This window comes from Eurytemora carolleeae, unplaced genomic scaffold (genome assembly GCF_000591075.1).
Source record: "Eurytemora carolleeae unplaced genomic scaffold, Eaff_2.0 scaffold732, whole genome shotgun sequence".
Classification (NCBI taxonomy): domain Eukaryota; kingdom Metazoa; phylum Arthropoda; class Copepoda; order Calanoida; family Temoridae; genus Eurytemora; species Eurytemora carolleeae.
The window spans coordinates 69,246-93,652 of record NW_019396711.1 but is presented as its reverse complement, the minus strand read 5'-3'; the positions used below and the strand labels follow the sequence as shown (position 1 = coordinate 93,652).

Here is a 24,407-nt window from a genome sequence, read left to right as displayed (position 1 = left end):
TTTTTCTTACAAATAAACAAGGAATTTTTGCAGAGAAACAACAAATAGATAATCAAAACCATGCATATCTTATCATAATTGATCAGAGCTGAAAACTTTAGAATGAGATATCCTTAATCCCGATTACTTAATCTGAGTGTCAAATGGACACACTCGATTTTCTTCTTAAATCGTTCTTTCTTGGATATAGTAGAGAAAAATCAAAAACCGTTTTTTTAAATTAGTGAGTCCCACCCGTTTCTGTATATAATCTTAAATGCCGCGCAAAATTTCAAATTTATCGGCTTCATATATGCGGCTCTGATTGGTTGAATTTTTACACTTTTCAGGATACAAGTGCAAGATTAGATTAGTCTCGATATTAAAAAAAAGAGAGGATCAAGCATTAATCTTGAGATCCACCATTCTGAAGTTTTCAGCTCAGACAGGACTTTTAACTTTTTAAAGTATAAATTGTTCAAAATTTAAATGGGGCAGTGCCAACTTTGCGTGGAGGATCACTTGAAAATACATTTACAGATTTATTTCTGCTTAACATTTTTCAGCAATTTTTTTCTATTCTCTGTTATAGCCACCCGGCCGCAACTTGGTATATCCCATTGCGGAGTTCAAAATTCAAAATAATCAACAAAGAAAATGACAGGTAGGTGGATGACAGCTAGATGGATGAACCTCAATTATTTGCAAAATTTTTAATCAAAAAATTAAATATTTCAAGGGTTACTGATTTAAAACATATCTTCAATTTTCTAAATCTATTCATAGATTAATAACATTACAGATATAACCCTAGATGTCGTCTTTTCAAGATTATGAGGTTTTTCGTTCACAATAACCCTGAGGCAGAAGCCCAAAGAAGTTACGCGCATGCCGTCTTGAATTACAAGATAGAGATAGAGGCTGTTTTTCGACAACATAAAGTGTTTTATCTGTATTGTTATTAATCTATGAATCTATCAATGAAAACCAAAATTAACGTGCTGGCTCTCTTATTGTGAACAAAAATCCTTAAATCTTAAAAAGACATCATCTAGTGTGCTATCTGTTATTGTTAATTAATCTATGGGCTCAGACCTAAATCCAATAATGGTAATAATAATAATAATTATAATAATAATAATAATAATAATAATAATAATAATACTAATACTAATAATAATAATAATAATAATGGTAATATCAACCAATCTGTAAGCAGAACTGCAGGATGCAAAATTTGTCTTGTCATAAGTTCATAGCTGGGGAGTTAACACAAACTTTAAACCCGTTGTTAAAAACTGGAATTAAAAAGTCGAGGTAGATACGAGTTTTAAGGCACGACTATTGCTGAGTTTTACAACATTAAAAATCCACTTCTGGGTGAAAAATAGAGTGTAACGCCTGTTTAACTCCATTCTATGTTTTAGGTGAAATCTGTGAACCATCTTTTTATTTTTTTTAACAATTTTTCAGATGTCTTCAACCCGACCAAACTGTTGATATGTCGGAGAAGATTGTAGTTATTACTGGGCCTTGTCATAATAAAACTGGTAAAAAAATATGTTTAACACAGCAATGAAAAAAAATTTAGCCTTTGCCACAAACTCAAATTTATATCTTTGAAATCCTATAGTTACGTATATCTTATCATTGGGTCGATGGTATATTGTGTGAATCAGTGAGGGTTCACAGAAATAAATACAGATTACAGTTAATGCTCCAGGGTTAATGGGGAATTAGAATAAACAGATTACAGTTAATGCTCCAGGGTTATAAATAGGGATTAGAATAGACAGATTACAGTTAATGCTCCAGGGTTAATAGGGATTAGAATAGACAGATTACAGTTAATGCTCCAGGGTTAATAGGGATTAGAATAGATAGATTACAGTTAATGCTCCAGGGTTAATAGGGATTAGAATTAGGGATTAGAATAGATAGATTACAGTTAATGCTCCAGGGTTAATAGGGATTAGAATAGATAGATTACAGTTAATGCTCCAGGGTTAATAGGGATTAATGCTCCAGGGTTAATAGGGATTAGAATAGATAGATTACAGTTAATGCTCCAGGGTTGATAGGGATTAGAATAGATAGATTACAGTTAATGCTCCAGGGTTGATAGGGATTAGAATAGACAGATTACAGTTAATGCTCCAGGGTCAGGGTTGATAGGGATTAGAATAGATAGATTACAGTTAATGCTCGTTAATGCTCCAGGGTTAATAGGGATTAGAATAGATAGATTACAGTTAATGCTCCAGGGTTAATAGGGATTAGAATAGATAGATTACAGTTACTGCTCCAGGGTTAATTGGGATTAGAATAGATAGATTACAGTTAATGCTCCAGGGTTAATTAGAATTTTAAGAGTCTAAGGCAAACACTCAATTGTGATTTTTAAATATTTATTATTTACAAAAGAGAACAGGGTGTCCTACGAAACATGACAGTTGAGAGACGACTATAAGGTCGTCTTTTATTTGAAATAATTTGCGGCATTGGTATGTAAATCTACTTTTACATGTATAATTCTTAAAACACTAAATTTCCTTGGTCTTGGCATTTCAAAATGTGGTCTAACCGTTTTTGTGCTGTCAATATTCCCAAAGATATTTAGAATTTCATTCAGATTTCAATATTTTGAATAAACGAAAAATGTCGAAAGCTGAACAAAAGTCTTTATATCTCCCGTAATAATGAAAACAAAAAAAGGCAAAAACATTTTAGAAAGGTCAAACCAAGGGATATTGTGAGATTATTAACTCTTGAATCTTAATTCAGAAATTAGGGTTACGATCAACAGGTGCAAACTATTTCCAAGATCAAAGACGACCTTTGAAGTCGCATTGCCACTGACATGTTTGTGGTTCAACTAGGTAGTAAGGAATAGAAGGGAGATATGATTATACGTGCTTTGCAGACGGGTACTCCATTTGTATATGAAATATTCAGAACAGAATAGGTTATTGTATACGCGGTAATTGTACATCAGACAAATAATTCTTATTCAAATGAGGTACCGTCTGCAAAGCATGTATAATCAGATGGTAGGGCGAACCGCGTCAGTTATATCTCCCTTCTATTCCTTACTCCCTAGGTAAACCAAGATAAACTCTCGGCCACCCAAAAGAAAAAATGACATTATTTTCACCTTGTTAAACTAAATTTAAATTCATACAAATTTTATTAACATTATAATTGTAAATTATTACTGTATATAGTTTTACCATGCAAAAGCTTGGCAATCAATTATCAAATAAAATGGACTGTTAAAATCTTATCTTGTGTATAAAAGTCTATTCAAGTCTAAACAGGTTCTGTTTACTATTTTGTAGTCTAGATGAAAAATAAATGAAGTCTGAAAAGTGCAAAGGGTTGTCTGTTTCTAATTTTATGTTTCAAAAAGTATAATTAAAATTTTTATTATTCAAATCTTTTTATTGATCAAAAGTACAAAGACAACAAGTAAACTTTATATATATATATCAAAGATAGGTACATTTTGATTTTAATATTTTACATGGAGCATCTGTTTATTTATGTGGAAATCTTAGAGATTTGGTAAATGACACATTTTTCATTTTTATTTTGAAGTTAAGTAAATTCAGTAATGACAGTAAAATGAGCTGACAACATTTAATGAGGGCTCGTAGGGATATGTTTTCACTTTTCAGTTCAAATAAAGGCCAATTGCAACAAAGGCAGAATCTAAGACGGTGATCCGAAAAAATAAAAACAACAACACGAGATGCGAATAACGTAATTTGATCCCGGCAGATTTATTTGATTTTTTTTATATTTTTGAAGATGACCAATGGGAGCACACACCAACAGGGCAACTAAAGTGGAGTACAGGTAATGGCAAACAACATTCTTCAGGAGCTTTTGAAATAAATTGTTATCGAAAAAAGTGCCAGATAGTTTTGGATAAAACCGTATGAATGTTATTCTATTCCATGTATTTAACATGTACGTACTAAAATCGAGTGCATATGAGAAATGGCGCTGGTAGGGTTTCCAGTCGTAATTACTCGTAATTACGCGTAACACTTTCTTTCACTTACGCAGGAGCATTACACGTAATTACGCGTGTATTACGTATACGAAAGAATTAATGCGTAATTACCCGAAATTACGTAATACGAAACAACAACGTAATAAATAAAGTACATATTAATTCTCAGAAATAATTATTGCGGGAAAGTATGTATAATGATATGCCCGCTGCAAGCATATCAAACATATTTTGACGATTTTGTTGACATTTTTTTCAAACAAGGAAGGTAAACTTGAGAGAATAGGTTGAAATATTAACAAGTCGTCGAAAATTGAAAATTTATAGATAATGTATTTTTTTGATAAAAATAAATTGTTGGTTGGCCCTTTGTTAAACTTTTTAGTTGTCGAGCGTGAAAATTACATCAACATAGTATTGGCTGAAATTTCTGATTCAACTTGCGTGACATTAATTTCCTTGTAAGTTAGTTCTTTTATTTAAATTAAAAGTTAAAACTTCAAAATTTCATAGATGTAATTATTGCAAAATTTCTCAAAATTACTTTGTAGAAATTACAGCGTAATTTCTCGAAATTACCTTGTAGAAATAACGCGAAATTACGTCTTAATTATGCGTAATTATAGTTTCGCTTACTAATTCATTACGAAATTTCGCGAAATTACGATGTATAAATTAAGTGAAATTACGCCGTAATCATGCGCAATTATAGTTTCTCTTATTACGCATAGTCATTACAAAATTTCGCGAAATTACGTTGTAGAAATTACGCGAAATTACACCTTAATTTCGCGAAATGGATATTTCCACAGTTACATGTAATCCTGTGAAATTACACGAAATGAAAATCATTACGCGTAACTGCACGTAATTACGCGTAAGAGAATGATCTATTACGTTGGAAACCCCGCACTGGTCTGGCATCAGAAAGCCAGTCGCACTGCTTTGCAGACGAGTTCGTTATCACACACACACACTCTTGTGGTACTGACACAAAACATGACAACAGTCAAGGAAATTGCAGAACAATGCCATCCATTATAATTAAGCTTGCATGACCAGGGGCGGATACAGGGGCGGGGGGGCATTCAACCCCCCCCGACAGATTCAGGGAGGGGCGTAGCCCCCCCCCCCTGAATTTGGAATTTTTTGTTCCTATTTTCAGAATAACTTCTCAATAGCATGCTTAAGGGAAAGAAACCCTATTGCAAAACAGGAAAAATATCTGTCTTAATAAACTATAATGTGTGAAAAATTAAAAATCTAGTTTTTTAGTCTTTAGTCATTAATTTTGACTCTTTTTGAGTCTTTTAAGTCAAAAAATTTTCGCCTGCCGCGCGATTTTTTGTTCCTAATTATGAATTTTTTAATACTTAAAAATCTTGCCCCCCCCCCCTCACTTAAATCCTGAATCCGCCCCTGTGCATAACTAGTAGTTTATTGTAAACTTTAATAAAATTATATTCTTTGCATGAAAATGTGGCTTATAGTGTTGACTTAAATATATAAATAAAATATTATATGTTTATTAAACTTATTTTTAAGTAAACAATTAACAATAAACAACTGTACTCTCCTAGGCTGTACTGCAAATACCGAGATTCGTATGTACTATGTACTTATAAACCTACAGTACACGCCTTCGGTTTGGTATCACTTACACACACTCTTTTGATACAGACACACATGCATGACGTTTCCATCCCCTGAATGAGCCCCGTCTTAAAGGGACTGAAAACTTAATTACAACTGACTCTCCATGCAAAGATGGCAATGTCTGATTCATATGACAGATACTTTTAAAGCTTTATTAGAATCAAACACTTTTAGAGACATTTAAACAACAACATCCTCCACATTATTGGTCTGATAAAGGTTTCAAGGTTTAGACCTATATAAAAGAACATTATTGGTCTGATAAAGGTTTCTAGGTTTAGACCTATATAAACAACAGCATCCTCCACATTATTGGTCTGATTATGGTCTGATAAAGGTTTCAAGGTTTAGACCTATATAAAAGAACATTATTGGTCTGATAAAGGTTTCAAGGTTTAGACCTATGTAAAAGAACATTATGGGTCTGATAAAGGTTTCAAGGTTTAGACCTATGTAAAAGAACATTATTGGTCTGATAAAGGTTTCAAGGTTTAGACCTGTATAAACAACAGCATCCTCCACATTATTGGTCTGATAAAGGTTTCAAGGTTTAGACCTGTATAAAAGAACATTATTGGTCTGATAAAGGTTTCAAGGTTTAGACCTATATAAAAGAACAGTATTGGTCTGATAAAGGTTTCTTAGGTTTAGACATATATAAAAGAACGTTATTGGTCTGATAAAGGTTTCAAGGTTTAGACCTATATAAAAGAACATTATTGGTCTGATAAAGGTTTCTTAGGTTTAGACCTATATAAAAGAATATTATTGGTCTGATAAAGGTTTCAAGGTTTAGACCTATGTAAAAGACAGCATCCTCCACATTATTGGTCTGTTAAAGGTTTCAAGGTTTAGACCTATATAAAAGACAGCATCATCTACATTATTGGTCTGATGAGGGGGGGAGTCCAGAACTCCTCAACGAGTAATCACCGCCACCCAAATGTGTTTTGCGGCAAGCGCCTCCTCAATTGGCAATCTCCACCACCTCAATTGGTAATCAGCCAAAAAAAGCGTAACATTGAATCGGTTATTTCTTACAAATAAGACCATTTTGACCTCTGTTAATGGCTCTATGGTGTACAATATTGCTAAAGCTTTCTTTATTGCTCCTTAGTTTCGAAAAATAAATCTATAAATATGCCACATATATTACTTTTTTTTTAGTTTCAAGTGTGGCTTTACGAATGATTTCGGCATTTTCCTCTGAATGTTATTGTTTTAAACTAGCTTATATAGAGAGGGAGGGAGTCCAGAGTTCCTCAAATAGTAATCACCGGCACCCAAATCTGTTTTGCGGCAAGCGCGCTCCTCAATTGGTAATCTCCACCACCTCAAATAGTAATCAGCCCAAAAAAGCATAAAATTAAATCGTTTATTTCTTAGAAATAAGACCATATTGACCTCTTTTAATGGCCCTATGGTGTACAATATTGTTAAAGCTTTCTTTATTGCTCCTTAGTTTCGAAAATAAATCAATAAATAAACCACACTAAGTGCTAGAAATATATTACGTTTTTTAGTTTCAAGTTTCGCTTTAAGAATGTTTGCGGCATTTTCCTCTGAATATTGTTTTAAACTCCTTATATAGAGAGGAAACTTTAACCCATTATTAGTGGACTAAATACTTCATTTTCAGTAGTGGGTGTGATGAGACTAATTTTTCAAAACTTTATGTTCTTTCTATGCATATAATTAGTTTTGTTGTAGATGTTGAACTCAAGTAGGCGATACAAAAATCTAAACACTGTAAAGGTTTTTTGAAAATATCTTTTAAATGGAGATGGATATTACTTTGGGTGGGATGAGATAATTTTTAGTAAACAGACAGCCCGACCTTTTTTGTATCTTGACGCCAATTATGAAATGCAGTCATTAAAGTGGCGAATTGGATTTAAGATTCGGCTAAAATGAACTGGGCCTTGATTCTCAGTTTTTGTTGACCAAACAAATCTGAAAATAATTGAAAATTTAGTTTAAGTCAATACAGATTCCATAAAACCCCGATATATGTCGAAAATTGTGTTAAAGTGCATTAAATTCAAATCACAGGAAACAAAATATTACGGTGATTACTAATTGGGGTGGTGGAGATTACCAATTGAGGAGCGCGCTTGCCGCAAAACAGATTTGGGTGGTGGATTACTATTTGAGGAACTCTGGACTCCCTCCCTCATATAGAGAGGAAACTTTAACCCATTATTAGTGGACTAAATACTTCATTTTCAGTAGGGGGTGGGATGAGACTAATTTTTCAGAATTTTATGTTCTTTCTATGCATATAATTAGTTTTGTTGTAGCTGTTGAACTTGAGTAGGCGAATACAAAAATCTAAACACTGTAAAGGTTTTTTAAAAATATCTTTTAAATGGAGATGGATATTACTTTGCGTGGGATGAGATAATTTTTAGTAAACGGGCAGCCCGACCTTTTAGTATCTTGACGCCAATCATGAAATGCATCATTAAATGAGCGAATTGGATCTAAGATTCGACTAATATGAACTGTGCCTTCAAGATTCTCAGTTCTTGTTGACCAAACAAATCAGAAAACAATTTGAAAATTTAGTTTAAGTCAATACAGATGCCATGAAACCCCGATAGATGTCGAAAATTGTGTTAAAAGTGAATTAAATTAAAATCTCAGAAAACAAAATTTTACGGTGATTACTAATTGAGGTGGTGGAGATTAACAATTGATGAGCGCGCTTGCCGCAAAACACATTTGGGTGGCATTGATTACTCGTTGAGGAACTCTGGACTCCCCCCTCGTCTGATAAAAGTTTCAAGGTTTAGACCTGTATAAACAACAGCATCCTCCACATTATTGGTCTGATAAAGGTTTCAAGATTTAGACTTATATAAAAGAACATTATTGGTCTGATAAAGGTTTCAAGGTTTAGACCTGTATAAAAGAACATTATTGGTCTGATAAAGGTTTCAAGGTTTAGACCTATATAAAGATAAAGGTTTCAAGGTTTAGACCTATATAAAAGAACATTATTGGTCTGATAAAGGTTTTTAGGTTTAGACCTATTTAAACAACAGCAACCTCCACATTATTGGTCTGATAAAGGTTTCAAGGTTTAGACCTATGTAAAAGAACATTATTGATCTGATATAGGTTTCTAGGTTTAGACCTATATAAAAGAAGATTATTGATCTGATAAAGGTTTCAAGGGTTATATCTTTGGTTTATAGTTGATTGATTTAATAATCGATTGATATTTAGATTGATTGATTGAGTGTTCAATTGATTGCATAATTACTTAAGGTGGGTGTTTGACCAGCCAAGGAAATGGAAATTCTGTTCTGCTGACACCCTGCAATTCATCCCTTGCAGAGCAGAGGTGACACCTGGGCAGGGGAATACTTAGAAATTTTTTAACATTACTAACCATAGATTTTACTGACCCAGGGGGGCTGATCCCTCCTAGCCCCCCCCTGAGTTCGCCTTCAGACAGTATATTTTTAGCTCAGAGCTGAAAACTTTAAAATGGTTGATATGAGATCAATGCCTGATCCCAAGCCTGATCCTATCTTTTTCTTAATCTCGAGACTAACCAAATCTTGCGTTTGTATCCTGAAAAGTGTATTAAAGTAAACCAATCAGAGTGGTGTATCAGAGGGCGGGAAATTGAAAATTGAAATACGGAGACGGGAGAGAAGAGCTTTCTAATTTTGAAAAACCGGTTTTTGATTTGCCTTTACTTTTGGTGTCATATCAATTTGACTAATGTTCCATTGAACCAATACAAGTTTGGACTAATTTTCATTTGGACTAATTTTTAAAATAAATGAATTTGAATTTTGTTCTAAAAAAAGAGGATTAAGAAGAAAATCAAAAGTGTGTACATTAGATACTCAGATTAAGAAATTGGGATTAAGGATATACCATTCTAAGTTTTCAGCTCTGAGTAAGTGAGTATGTTAAGAAGAATAAAACAATTTTTAAATCCTAATATTCAACAAAACAAAGATGGAATTTAAAGAATTTGAGCCGTGGTTTAAATCTGCCAAAACCCGGTTTAAATTAAGCGTTGGCTTAAATCTTGAAACATTTGATACAATTTTAAGTGGAACCAACCCTATTTAAGCTGCGGCTTAAATTTAAACCGCCGTTCAAATTCTTTAAATTCGGCCACTGGTTTGCTCTTCCATTCTTGGGTAAAAAATTTAAGAGGAGCAACGAGTCCGCAAATTCTTGCGAGCAACTCTGCATATGTTGAGATTGGAGAACAGGCTCCCTTGAGATTAGTTTTGGTGTCCTGCATCCAAAAATGTAAAAATTTATCTTAGGTTTTAAGGCAAAGGAACTGAGTTTTTACCACAAACTTTGATTTTCTAACCCCTATCTATTCAACCGTATTTTGTAGACCTTAGATATTTCAAAAGATCTAAGATAGAAGTATCAAAGGTTTACATCATTAGGTTGCAATGATATAGGGATTAGAAAATTTGATTTTTTGGCAAAGCTCATGGTTCCAAAAGGGAGGTTTCCCTTATTTCCCAGTTTTTACTCTGGATCAGATTTTTTAGCTGAAAAAAACAGGTTCGAATGTTGATGAAATTATAACAGAAAAAATTGAGTCTTTGCTACAAAATTAAATTGTATAACCTCTATATCTTTGCAACCTGATGTTGTTGATCTTTGATAATTCAAACTTTTAATTCAGTTAGATCCAAAATATCAAAGGTTTACACAATCAGGTTGCAAAAATATAAGAATTAAAAATTTGATTTCCTGGTAAACAATTTTCTTAAAATATTTATTTTTTATTTTCCCTGTCATACCAAAAGTGCTCCATGAAGGTTGGGGCGAGGAGGGAGAGGGGTATTTGCCCATCTTTTTGTATAATTCCATTTTTCCAGGTTTGAGTTTGGACTGGTGGATTATAATGACCAGCTGGACGAATATAAACTGTGGCCCCTGGATTTAGAAAATTACAAGAGTAGACAGAAGAAACTCAGGTTATTTTTATTGTAATTTCCCGAGTTGTAAAGCTAAATTGTTTTATTTACTGGGTTAACCACAAAGGATGAGACTTCAGGGACGACATTGTACGGACTGTCTACTGTGTAAACTCAAATTGTACGGAATATGTGTACTGTGTGAACTCAACGCAGATAACGTCACATTTACTCCTAAAAAATCAATTCAAAAATTCAATTGTGAACATTTATTTCAAAACAATATGTTAGGGATGATGAGCTAAAGGAGGCTAAGGAGGAAGTGATGAAAACCTTGACGGTTGAGTTTAAACGAGAAATCAAGGCACATTGAGCCAGTCTGAATTATAAAACGATGCGTTATCTTTTAAAACTTTGAAGTGTCACAGCACCTTGGCTTTTGATTTTACCGCCCTAATTCAGTTCTACCTTTACATGAGAACTTTATCAACATAAATAATTGGCGAAATTCTCATGTTTTTGAGTGCCAAAGCTTACAACCTTTGGATCTCTGTGAAGGAAAAGAGAAGAGCGGCTGTTTTTTATCTGGACAAAGGAACAGGGCCTTTAGGTCAGTACTTTTGGACAATCAACAATAAAATATTATTTACGATAATAAAGATCTAATAAAACTTGGTCTATTTGTCTTTTGAGTTTAAAATTTCTAAAAGCATTTGATAAAAAATCGAGCCAAATTTTTTTTCTTTTTTTCAGCATTTGTAAACTGGTGGCTTCTAGCGTGGAAGTTATTGGGTAAATAGTTAATTTTGCTTATTAAAGAAATTTAAACCGAAATTTTAGATATTAGAAATTGTTTGTGTAGTGTTTTTTTTTTACATTAGACAGGGTTTATTGTCCACTGCATCTGCAGGTTTACTAGTATGTTGTCAAAATTCAAGAAATTTTCATGAAAGGTTTGAATTTTCAAAGTTTGAACTCTAAGAGAGAAAGGTTTGATATTTTCTAGGTTTGAACTCTAAGAAAGAAAGGTTTGAATTTTCTAGGTTTGAACTCTAAGAAAGAAAGGTTTAATATTTTCTAGGTTTGAACTCTAAGAAAGGTGTAATATTTTCTAGGTTTAAACTCTAAGAAAGAAAGGTTTAATATTTTCTAGGTTTGAACTCTAAGAAAGGTGTAATATTTTCTAGGTTTGAACTCTAAGAAAGAAAGGTTTAATATTTTCTAGGTTTGAACTCTAAGAAAGGTGTAATATTTTTTAGGTTTGAACTCTAAGAAAGGTTTAATGGTTTGAACTCTAAGAAAGAAAGGTTTGATATTTTCTAGGTTTGAACTCTAAGAAAGAAAGGTTTGATATTTTCTAGGTTTGAACTCTGAGAAAGGTTTGATATATTCTAGGTTTGAACTCTAAGAAAGAAAGGTTTGAATTTTCTAGGTTTGAACTCTAAGAAAGAAAGGTTTGAATTTTCTAGGTTTGAACTCTAAGAAAGGTTTGATATCTTCTAGGTTTAAACTCCAAGAAAGAAAGGTTTGATATTTTCTAGGTTTGAACTCTAAGAAAGAAAGGTTTGATATTTTCTAGGTTTGAACTTTAAGAAAGAAAGGTTTGATATTTTTTAGGTTTGAACTCTAAGAAAGAAAGGTTTGATATTTTCTAGGTTTGAACTTTAAGAAAGGTTTGATATCTTCTAGGTTTGAACTCTAAGAAAGAAAGGTTTGATATTGTCCTGTTTACTCACCCTGACTCTATTCCTCATCTACCAAAAGAATGCAAAGAATACAGGTAAATCACATACAGGGTTATCCATTAAGAATGACACTTCAGAGACGACTGTATGGAATTATACTTGCTGTTTCCTTATATTTATGATTTCTGCAACTTTTTTCTTTCTTTGACAAATCATTGAATATACCATTTAAAGAAAATATTTTAAGCAGAAGGCTTAATTCAAACTTGGGATCGTCCCAATATTTTCATGTTTAGCGGGTAACCCTGCAGATTCAGCTTTAGCGGGTAACCCTGCAGATTCAGCTTTAGCGGGTAACCCTGCAGATTCATGTTTAGCGGGTAACCCTGCAGATTCAGCTTTAGCGGGTAACCCTGCAGATTCATGTTTATGCAGATTCATGTTTAGCGGGTAACCCTGCAGATTCAGCTTTAGCGGGTAACCCTGCAGATTCATGTTTAGCGGGTAACCCTGCAGATTCAGCTTGCTATGCAAATTTTTAAGGCAGGGTCGAATTCAAGTGTCGCGACACATTGGGCTTTGATTATACCGTTTTGGATCTGTTATGCTTTTTTTCAGCGCTGGGCATGCACTTTTTACACAATAGAGCACTTTTTCAGCTTTAGTTTTTAGGAGAAATAGGCGTAAATTTTGCGTGATAGCTTGCAAGTAGTAACCTTTAAATTTCAAATCCAAATCATCAGATTTGACCGACAAAGGAATTGAGTCTTTAAATTTTCTAACCTCTATATTTTTGCAACCTAATTGTATTGGCCTTTACCTTTTAAATTTGACTATTTGATCTAGCAGACTTAAGAATTTGTATTATGGAAGGTTTAAAGCTTGGAAGTATTACAAATTAAGACAGAAAATTCTTTNGTCACCCCCATGAGTGTCAGCAACAAATTTCAGGGCATTTGGTTCAGCTGTTTGGCCAGCTATAGGAAACATATATACGAACGTCTTGTTTTATTATATAGATAATAGTTTTCAATTATATATAATATAATATTATTTAAGTAAAATGTGAAGTGTAAAAACTTAAGAATATGTAGTTTTACTTCATTTTCGTTTCTTTTTATCAAAAAAAGAGGTTTTTTAAAGATATTAATCTAATGTAAAGTAGTTTTTTCTGAAATATTGTTATTTATTCTATTTTATATATTTGAAAGGGACAATGTGAAAGATTTGAAAGGAGTTGGAAAATGTCTGTTTGTACCCCTGTATGGAATATCTTACAGGAATATTCATCACAATTGGTTAGTCAAGCTATTAATACGTACATAGATTAATAACAATACAGATAGCACACTAGATGTCGTCTTTTTAAGATTTATGGGTTTTTCGTTCACAATAACCCTAAGGTAGTTCCGCGTAGGCAGCGTTGAATTTCAAGACAAAGAGAGAGCACGCGCGGAACTCCTTTGGGATTCTACCTCAGGGTTATTGTGAACAAAAAAACCTTAAATGATGTAAAGGCGACATCTTTGTTCCATCTTGTATTGTTATTAATCGATTAATAAATAAAAAAGCCAAAGTTAATAAAGCAATAAATTAAATAATTTGTTAATCAATAAATATGTCTTCGGGGCAAGGTTGTAATGTACATATTGAAACCAGTTCTCTCTGAGCGGAATTTGTAAACAAGAATAGATGCATCCGTGTTCGTTTAGTATCCGAGGAGATTTTGATAACTTTGATAATTCACATAATAGTTTCCTATGATCAGTAATCAGTATATTTCATTTATTTTTTATTTATGGATCACCTGTCTGGCTGTGACATCTGTCTTGTGTTTACATAACCGCCCAGAGACAGTACTCTGCAGTACAAAAGATGCGTACACCTCTGAAATAACTTTCCTTGCATTACAACCTTGTTCGGCTGAACTGAATGGTTTTTGATGATTTGGGGGGAAAATAGAAGTCAAGTTTTTTCATACTTTATGATACTTTTTGATACTTTTTGATACTTTTTCATACTTTATGATACGTTTTCATACTTTATGATACTTTTTCATACTTTATGATACTTTTTCATACTTTATGATACTTTTTCATACTTTATGATACTTTTTCATTCTTTATGATACTTTTTACCCAAAAATTCATTTATTTTTCCCTAAAATGAATTTAATTTCCCCAAATCAGAGAACAAAAGACCTTAAAATAGTTTTCTAGGAAGCAAAATAATTTTCAAAAGTACGGGGGGGGGGAGTTTATTTTTCAAGAAAACATCCACCACTGCACTGGTTGAATAGATAAATGAAAATAATGAATGATTATGGATTCAGAGATAATAACAGATATGATTCCTACGTGAATAGCCAATATTGTCTTGTAAGCCCACATTCTAGATTTCTTTCTCAATATTCACATATACTCAGGTTGGGACTTAGATAGACAATACATTTTATAGACATGACATTTCATAGACAATACATTTCGTAGATAGGACATTTTACATACAATACATCTCGTAAATATGACATTTCCTAGACAATACATTTCATAGACAATACATTTCATAGAAAATACATTTCATAGACATGACATTTCATAAACAATACATTTCGTAGTATAGGACATTTTACATATAATACATCTCGTAAATATGACATTTCCTAGACAATACATTTTATAGACAATACATTTTATAGACAATAAATTTCATAGACAATACATTTTATAGACATGACATTTCATAAACAATACATTTCATAGACAATACATTTCATTGACAATACATTTCATACACAATACATTTCATAGACAATACATTTCATAGTCAATACATTTCATAGACAATCCATTTCATTGACAATACATTTCATAGACAATAAATTGCATAGACAATTCATTTCGTTAACAATACATTTCGTAAAATATATTATTTACTTTTTCAAATACAATTTTATTTTTACGTCATGAAAACGTCTGATGATTCTCTTATTTATGAAATATCTTGTCTATCAATCTATCTATCGATCTATCTATTGATCTATCTATCGATCTATCTATCGATCTATCTATCGATCTATCTATCGATCTATCTATCGATTAACATTGGTTTCTTCCATCTTAAAATACTTCTCCTGAAGTATATTTAATTAAATATTCATATGTCAATAAACTATCTATTTGAAGAATTCAACAACTTTTTTATGAATTTACTTTGCTTCTTTTTTGATTAATTTCATATAACGTTTCCACCCCCAAAGTAGGAGTTTTGAACGTCGAATTTGTGCTCAAACTTAGGATTTACATATCTTTAAAAAGTTTAATATGTCTCAAATGAATCCGGAAGAAGTTTTCCACAACACTGCATACTCAGTTCAACTACCTTACATAGCCGGTCACTCCCTTTAAAATTGCCAAGAAGCCAAATTTTTTTAAGTTACAGGTCAAATTTTGCCCCCCCCCCATTCCCCCAATTCGCCCAGCCCTAGATTTATCTCTGTGTAAGCCCTTCCTATTTATCTGTCGTTCTCGATAAAGAACACAAAGAACGGAACGGGGCCGGTTGGAACGATTGGAATAAGAACAAACGAGGAACAAACTGTCTAGCGGAACGAACGGCTAGCACCGTTCTCCTCAAAGAACGGAACGGAACGAAACCTAAAAATAACGTGGAACTAACGATCTAGCTGAAGACCCTCGTTCTAGAACGAGCAACGAATGATTTGGAAACTTTCACTTTTGAAGAGCCAAAAAATATTTTTTGTAAATAAAACAAAATGATCCTGATAGGGCTGATATTGATACCTTCCCAACCCCTGGTATAGTCGGATCCTGGCCGGATAGAGTTCTAGTCAACAAATATCAAGCATACACCTTCAGAAACTCAAGTAAGAAGAAAATAGAAATAAGAGAAGATTAAATCGCATGTTTTATTCCTTTCATTGGACTTTGGGAGTAATTTGAAATGAACCGTTGTAAATCTGGAATGTCATCTTTGCTTTGAGGGACATTTTAAGGTACACATGCCCTTTAAGATTTATAAAACTTTTGATTAGGAGAAATCATACAATAATCAACAGTTTGGTATTTCATCATCAATATATCATAATATCTTTAATGGGGAAATAAGTCTTGATTCTTAATTTGGGTTCGGCTATGCCTAAAAAAAGCAATGTGCAGTTTATTTGAAGTTAAAGAGACTGATCATGCAACTTTAAAGAATTTGTTAACCATGCACAACGGTACCCTTATGCTCTTTATCTGATTATCAACGAGAAAAATGTTGTTGGTTATTTTGGCTTAAAAAATATAAATTCTGTTTGATTTTTTAGTTTGATAGTTGTTTTGATTTGTTGTTATATTGTTAGATTGATTGTAAGTTTGATAGTTATATTTTAATTGTTAGTTTTACTGACGATTTGATTGTTAATTTAGTATTTAGTTTGGTAATTAGTTTTACTGTTAGTTTGATTGATATTTTTACTGTAAGTTTTACTGTAAGTTTGATTTTTAGTTTAACTGTAAATTTGATTATTAGTTTGACTGTCAGTTTGATTGTTAGTTTGGTTGTTAGTTTGATTGTTAGTTTGATTGTTAGTTTGATTGTTAGTTTGATTGTTAGTTTGATTGTTAGTTTGATTGTCAGTTTGATTGTTAGTTTGATTGTCAGTTTGATTGTTAGTTGATTATTAGTTGATTGTTAGTTTGATTTTTATAGTTTAATTGTTCGTTTGACTGTCAGTATGATTGTTAATTTAATATTTAGTTTGGTTATTAGTTTTACTGTAGGTTTGATTGTTAGTTTTACTGTAAGTTTGATTGTCAGTTTGATTGTTAGTTGATTCTTAGTTTTACTGTAAGTTTGATTGCTAGTTTAGTTGTCAGTTTGATTGTTAATTTAATATTTAGTTTGATTATTAGATTTACTTTAAGTTTGATTGTCAGTTTGACTGTTAGTTTAATTCTTAGTTTGATTGTTAGTTTAACTGTTTATTTAATATTTAGTTTGGTTATTAGTTTTACTGTAAGTTTGATTGATATTTTTACTGTAAGTTTGATTGTTAGTTTAATTCTTATTTTGATTGTTAGTTGATTGTTAGTTTGATTGATATAGTTTGATTTTTAGCTAGATTGTTATTTTGATTTTCAGTTTGATTGTTAGTTTGATTGTCAGTTTGATTGTTAGCTTGATTGTTAGTTGATTGTTAGTTTGATTGTTATAGTTTGATTTTTAGCTAGATTGTTAGTTTAATTTTCAGTTTAAATGCTAGTTTGATTTTCAGTTTGAATGCTAGTTTGATTTTCAGTTTGATTGTTATATTGATTGTTAGTTTGATTGCTAGTTTGATTGTTAGTTTGATTTTCAGTTTGAATGCTAGTTTGATTGTTAGTTTGAATGTTAGTTTGATTGTTAGTTTGATTGTTTGTTTGAATGTTAGTTTGATTGTTAGTTTGATTGTTAGTTTGATTGATAGTTTGATTGCTAGTTTGATTGTCAGTTTGATTGTTAGTTTGATTGTTAGTTTGATTGTTAGTTTGATTGTTAGTTTTATTGTTAGTTTGATTGTTAGTTTGATTGCTAGTTTGATTTTCTTCAGGTGGGATATCAAAGACAACAGAGGCCTTGAAGGATGTTACATCATCATTGGGATTAAAACACAATGTAAAAAAACAAATTGCAAGATAAAAAATGCAAATTTTTGTCTTGAATTAGAAATGAAATTATTCTGTTAAGGGTTGGCATGATTTTGGTTCTAGTTGGTTTGGTCCATCTGAGAAAATATTAAGATTATCCTTGATAACGGTAGCTATCTCCCGATACCTGAGGTTAGAGACCAAACATTAACAATAGATGAAAGCTTTTCTTAAGGATAAATGCATGTTTTTTCATAAAGCGTCAATTTGAATTATATTTTAAATTTATCATAAAACCGTTAACATTTTTGAAATTTACGCATATCTAGATTTTTTAATTCCTGAATATGATTCTAGCTAAATACAGTGTGTCCCACGAAACTTGACAGTTGGTGAATAGTTTAAAATGTCTTCTTCCATAATTTCAAAAGTTGTTTGATACCAAAGAGAATAATTAAAAATATTGTATAGGAGTCATCTTTTAGTAAAATTGATTTCAAAGTCAAATAAATTTGAGTGAAAGATTTTTAACGAAATAAAGAAGACATTCATGAATATTCACCAACTGTCATGTTTCGTGGGACACGCTGTATATTCTAATGGATTGTGACAATCAATGTAACCTTTAGGAACCTTCTATTCGTTTAAGAATATTCTAAGTAATAATGAGGAAGATATCGAGGTTCCATTGATCAAAAAAAATACAAATAAAAAACTAGATGTCGTCTTTTCAAGAATTAGGAGTTTTTCGTTCCAAAAAAACCTTAGACAGAAGCCCAAAGGAGTTACTCACAAGCTTTCTCTTTGTCTTGTCATTCAACGTAGTATGCGCGTAACTCCTTTGGGCTTTTGCCTCAGGACTATTTTGAACAAAATACCCCTAAATCTTGAAAGGACGACATCTAGAGTTCTATCTTTATTGTGTTTTATGGTTGTTTCTCTCTCTTGATTAAAGATAAACTTTGTCGATTGTCTTTCTTGTTCTTGCTACTTTTATATACAGATGGGCCTCGTTTTTTGTAGAAAAAACGAACGATGAAGGAACAAAATGGAACATTTAGAAAACTGAAAAATGATTGTTTCATAAAAACGATCGAAAAAAAAACAACAAAAACGAACGATTTAAAATCATTTTGTTTTTTACTGAATTTTCGGACATTTTTTTAGAAAAACGAACGATTTTTTTCAAACACTCAATTTAAAAACATTAGTTTTGAACTAATGATTTTATCGAAAAACTTTTGAAAAAATATTAGTTTTTTTCTGAAGGAACCATTCTAATTTTCTGAAAAAATTTTTTACTGAATGACCGATTTTATTGAACTGTTGTTCAGTAACGAAACAAACGATACGAATGGAAAATGAACGATAATTTTGAGAACGAACGAAATCGATTCTTTTTAACAATTGAAAAAAAGAACGAAATGAGCCGATCATGAACGCGATGATCGAACGAAATAAAAAAGCTGAACGCGCCCATCTCTACCCGTCTATAGTCTCTTTATTGTCTTTCAGGGTTTATTTGTTTGGGCCTGGTACACACTGCCGCTGTCCCAGTTGTACAGCACTGCCACAAGATTGTCAATGGGGTTCAGGCAAAGATGATGTATACATATTGATAAACAGGCGGGTAGAAACCTTCTGCCTTACTTTTAATCCTTTTATATTTGTTTTTTGAAAAAAAATTCGATATAACTTCAAAGATTTCAAAACTGCTTTGCTTTTGTTTAATAATTTGCAATATCTTTACAGTCAATAAGTAAAAAAATGGTCGAAAAACATGTTTTTTTTCGTTTTTGCATCGTTTCTGGTACGAGAATTTTTTGGGCTTTTTTACATTTATCTTCTGTCATGTTCAAAACTTGACAGAGACAAGAAACGAGCAAAAAAAAACCTGATTTGCATTTGTACCTCTCCTTCAGAGCGAAAGAGGAGAGAAGGGAAATACGCTTTTTAATAGTACATAATTTTGATGTGCCTTCTGGAGGTTCGTTTTTAAGGTCGTTTTTTTATGTATATTTTCTTTCAGAAAAAAAATGTTTAACATAGTTTTAGAAAAACAAAAGTATTTTAAATTGTTCACTTTTTCTTACACTTTAACAAACTTTAACCCTGGCAGAAGTTATAAGCAAAATATTAAGTTAAAAATATTGCTATGTTTAACAAAATCAAACATTTTACAGTTTTAAAATCCTTAAAGTTTCGGATAATTTTTATCTAAAAATTATCCGATATGATTAGCAACAATGAGTACATTGTTTGCCGCCAAGACAAGAAGGTGAAACGTCCGGCCGGCTATCGATAAATTATCTTTGGGTTTAGGAACATATGCTGGTACTATACTCACATATTCACAGGTAAGAACAATAAATAATGTAATTTTTTTATTGTTTTTTTGCTGTAGAAATTCACTTGGTGCTCTCTGGCGATATTAATGATCAGATTCAACATCTTCGTTGTCTCTGTATAGTTTAATTGATGTTAAGTCTTTTTGCTTTAGTCTTTGATTTAGGAATCACTTTCAATAATGTTCTCAGTCCCTTCACAATCAAGGGATATTGATTTAAATACATTTATTTTTGATGAAGATTAAGTTTTAGGAGGCCTTTTATTCTTTATATTCATCTTATTTTTTGTGAACCATTTAAAAGCAGAAGGATCATTAAATTAAGCTTTACGGCGCTTTACTTCTTCTCTCAAGTAATCATTTATGTATGTTATAAATGTTGCTTTTATGTCGCCATTTCTTTTATCATCACTAAATTAAGATCTGCCTGGGGTCGTTAGAATCAATAAACCCAAATAAAAAATATTTTTAGGAAATTGCAATAAATCTAGTTTGGACTCAGGAAGATTATGACTCCTTGAAAGCAGGTTTTTTTAATTTACTTTCTGGTTTTTCTCTCTTTGTAAGGTTAAGATTTCAAACCTAAAAAGTCAAATACAAGGTTTAGACTGACCCTCCACTTTTAAACTGGTATATTTAATGCCCTTTTAACCTTTATCTGAGGAAATATGGTGGAGATATTCCTGATTTTCTATCTTAGAAGTGATCATTTACAATTACCTTTTTCTTTAAAAGCGTCTTGCAGATTTTTGCCAGGGGAGATAAAAAATAAACTGTGATTTCGATTGTAGTTCTTATTGCTAAAAGAACGGTTTTTAGGGTAATAAAATATATCATTTAATAAGATGAGATTTTAAAAAAGCAGCTTTTGCCTTTAACTATAGCCTATAGGCACATCAACGCCATATTTCTTTGATTATCAGGGTTAATTTAAGCAAAAACTGATTCTACTGAGTCACAGAAAGTTACCAACTGAGATTGTATCTCTAATATCAGAAAAAATTTCAGCAGAATTATAAAAAAAAACTTATTAAAAAGACGATTGTAACAAATTCAAGAAAACACGAAGACGATTACTACTGTGTAGCGAAGTTGACCGCGCAAGATTCACAATACATAATACTATATCCGCTCCAAATGTGTCTCCTCATGTTCCCCCCCCCCCCTTTACCGCCTCTACTTGTGGAGAACAGCNAATAATAATAATAATAATAATAATAATAATAATAATTATGTAGATGCTCGAGCTTCATGTTTTCCATACTGATGAGCCATTTAGCAAATTCAGGTGGGTCACTGCTTAGCAAGGTTGTATAAATAGGTTGATATTCTGGATGCGCTCCAATGTAGGTAGAGACGACCTTTACAGTAATGGACACGCTAAATCCTCATATGACATCACTGTTTATTTTATAGAATGATAATAATTTCGTGACTCACTAAATTTAAACAAATCAAAAAATTTCAAACTTGAATTAGAGGTTGCATTTTTAGCTTAAACTTGTTTGCACGAGTCAATATTTGTTAATGTGATGATTGTTAGTTAAATATCAGTGACGTCATGTGAGGATTTAGAGTTTCTCTTGCAATATAAACGATATTTTTCTACATTGGAGTGCATTCATAATATCTAACCTTTTATACAACCTTGCTGGGTAGTCAATAGTTATGAACGAAAATGGTTTAAAGTAATTGAGTCTTTGCCACAAACATAAGTTTTTGTATCCCTATATCCTTGCAACCTAATAATGTAAACGTTTGATATTTCAAACTTTGAATATTTAATCTAACAGGACTCATAGTTTGAAATATCTAATGTCCACGACATTGGGTTCCAGAGATATAGTGAATTGAAAATCAGATTTTGTGACAAAGACTCAATTCCTTCAGGTCATCTTATTCATGTATATTCATGACTATCAAATGATTGTGTTATAGCACTTCGATACTAACAATATGTTCCTCAGATAATTGCAAGGGAAGACTTGAAGATCGTCTTTAAACTTGAGCTTGTATTTGCAGCAATAATTTGTCAATCCAATTCTAAAAGGAACCTTTTTGAACTACAGAAATAAAGAGATTTTTATAAAAACCCAGACTGATTTTAGTTTTCGTAGCGTGGAAGTATGATAATTGATAAATCTAGTCTGATTTTAGTTTTCGTAGCGTGGAAGTATAAAGAGTATGATGAATCTAGTCTGATTTTAGTTTTCGTAGCGTGGAAGTATAAAGAGTATGATAAATCTAGACTGATTTAGTTTTGAAAGCGGGCAGTATAAAGAATATGATAAATCTAGACTGATTTTAGTTTTGAAAGCGGGCAGTATAAAGAATATGATAAATCTAGTCTGATTTTAGTTTTAAAAGCGGGAAGTATAAAGAGTATGATAAATCTAGTCTGATTTTAGTTTTGAAAGCGGGAAGTATAAAGTGTATTATAAATCTAGTCTGATTTTAGTTTTAAAAGCCGAAAGTATAAAGTGTATTATAAATCTAGTCTGATTTTAGTTTTGAAAGCGGGCAGTATAAAGAGTATGATATGTCTGGTCTGATCTTGTCTCGAGTACGGGACTATGCAATGCATCTTGCGTTGAAATCTTCGGGACAAGGAGTTGGAGAGAAGGTAAATTGTAAAAAATTAAACAAAATTTAGTCTTTAAAAAATTGTATTACACTTTATTTTAATTGCCATTAATTGGGGTATTGTATTATAAACAATAAAATGTTACTCTTCAGAGTTTTATTTCACCAAAATTATCCAACCTAAACTAAAGATCTTGAAATATTTTAAATCGAAGATTTGCAGAGCAAAGAGTTGCTTTGGGAAGACCATAACCAACGAAAAATGTTATTTTGTAAGTCTTAATCTTTTGATAATAAAGTAAGATTAGGGCCAGTTGGACCACACGTTCCGTATGAGCTATTTTATTGCTGCATTAAAATTAAATTGAAGGTGCACAATAAATCAATTACAAAAGTACATTTTACTATTAATTTTTTTTCTAGAAATCTTTAATATTTTTTTGTAATTTTTTTAGTGTTTGTTTACAAAGATGCAGATATTTTTAACAGTCAGTATATTTTATATAAGATCGTCTTTGATCCCTGAAATAATTTGCAGCATTTATTTGTTATTTCTTGATAAAACAATCACAACAGAAGCCTAATTCTGGCATTTTCTAGCTGAGCTCTGTCCTTTTTATGCATTCAGAACATAAATAAGATGAAAAGCTAATGATTGAAACAAAAAATTTATAATTCTAAGAGAAATCATTCTTATATATCTCTGTCAATTTGAAATCCTTTTCCTTTTCTTTTCCTATGAACCGCAAATTGTAAACCAAACTTTAGACCAAAATAAAATTAATGTGATTTGAGGTAATCATTTCTATCTGATATTGTTTCAGATTGTTTCTGAGAAATATTCTATTGGAAAGGATGGATCTTTGGCAGATGTTTGTATTAAGGACGGAGACAAAACCAAAGTAGAGAAGGAAGATGAATAGATAATTAGGATTCGTCAAAAAATTGGGGGGGGGGGAGTTTTACTCATGGGGAATATTAATTTGGCTTACCGTCCTGTGTTGCCTCACAAAGTCTTTAATTGTACGGTACAGCTTGCTCTGTCTGGTTAGAAGTCGGCCCGGTAGTTAAACTAAACCGGAATAGGAAAGCTTCTTCAGTTATTTAACTACAGTGATAACCAGAAAATAATGGAATAGGAAGACGAGATTATAGCCATACTTCAGTGCATTTGAGGTTGTTACAAAGCAAATAGCTGTACTACACAGTACACACTTATTAAATTACTGAATAAGTGAAGTGGGTCTGTTTACACTTCACAATTGTTGTGTCTCATGTTCAGTGCACTATTTAGAGTCATAATTTGAACCTAAAAGTCTTCTTCCTTATCATTTGCCCCCCTCCCTCTCCTTAATCAGGCTAGAGTGGGGCTTTGCTCCCACTGCCCCCCCTTTCTTAGTTGCGCGCCTGCCTTATATGATACATCTGCACATTGTTATTGTTGTTTATATTTAGATTATGTATTTTTATGTGATTTTGTGAGCTTATATTTGTTGAACAAATAAGAAATTGGAATTTGCTGCTTTTTATTCAATTGTATCCAATTTATAAAATTTAAGAAATCCTAAATAATCGGCACAGAAAGGTTTTTACCTA

At 32.0% G+C, this 24,407-nt stretch overlaps 1 protein-coding gene across 4 annotated transcripts in view; it reads left to right on the top strand.

Moving 5' to 3' along the window:
- The window catches only part of LOC111707669 (uncharacterized), a 29,664-nt gene extending 5,333 nt beyond the window's left edge, over nt 1-24,331 (top strand). The window contains exons 4-23 of one of the 4 annotated variants that reach the window (XR_002766495.1): nt 572-643; nt 1,453-1,529; nt 3,790-3,837; nt 8,927-9,002; nt 10,525-10,623; nt 10,855-10,927; nt 11,122-11,173; nt 11,317-11,355; nt 12,253-12,343; nt 13,460-13,528; nt 14,581-14,673; nt 16,037-16,134; nt 17,845-17,909; nt 17,982-18,073; nt 19,397-19,476; nt 20,204-20,238; nt 20,701-20,755; nt 21,467-21,516; nt 22,737-22,851; nt 23,636-24,331. Coding sequence is in view for 3 of the 4 variants with exons in the window: in XM_023480810.1 (XP_023336578.1) it covers nt 572-643; nt 1,453-1,529; nt 3,790-3,837; nt 8,927-9,002; nt 10,525-10,623; nt 10,855-10,927; nt 11,122-11,173; nt 11,317-11,355; nt 12,253-12,343; nt 13,460-13,528; nt 14,581-14,673; nt 16,037-16,134; nt 17,845-17,909; nt 17,982-18,073; nt 19,397-19,476; nt 20,204-20,238; nt 20,701-20,814 (1,273 nt within the window). In the remaining variant the exon portion in view is untranslated. Of the gene's footprint in view, nt 1-571; nt 644-1,452; nt 1,530-3,789; nt 3,838-8,926; nt 9,003-10,524; nt 10,624-10,854; nt 10,928-11,121; nt 11,174-11,316; nt 11,356-12,252; nt 12,344-13,459; nt 13,547-14,580; nt 14,674-16,036; nt 16,135-17,844; nt 17,910-17,981; nt 18,074-19,396; nt 19,477-20,203; nt 20,239-20,700; nt 21,416-21,466; nt 21,517-22,486; nt 22,511-22,736; nt 22,852-23,635 lie in introns of those variants that run through there. The other 3 variants (XM_023480811.1, XM_023480810.1, XM_023480812.1) reach the window with 3 other exon arrangements.
- Nucleotides 24,332-24,407: the final 76 nt, after the last annotated feature.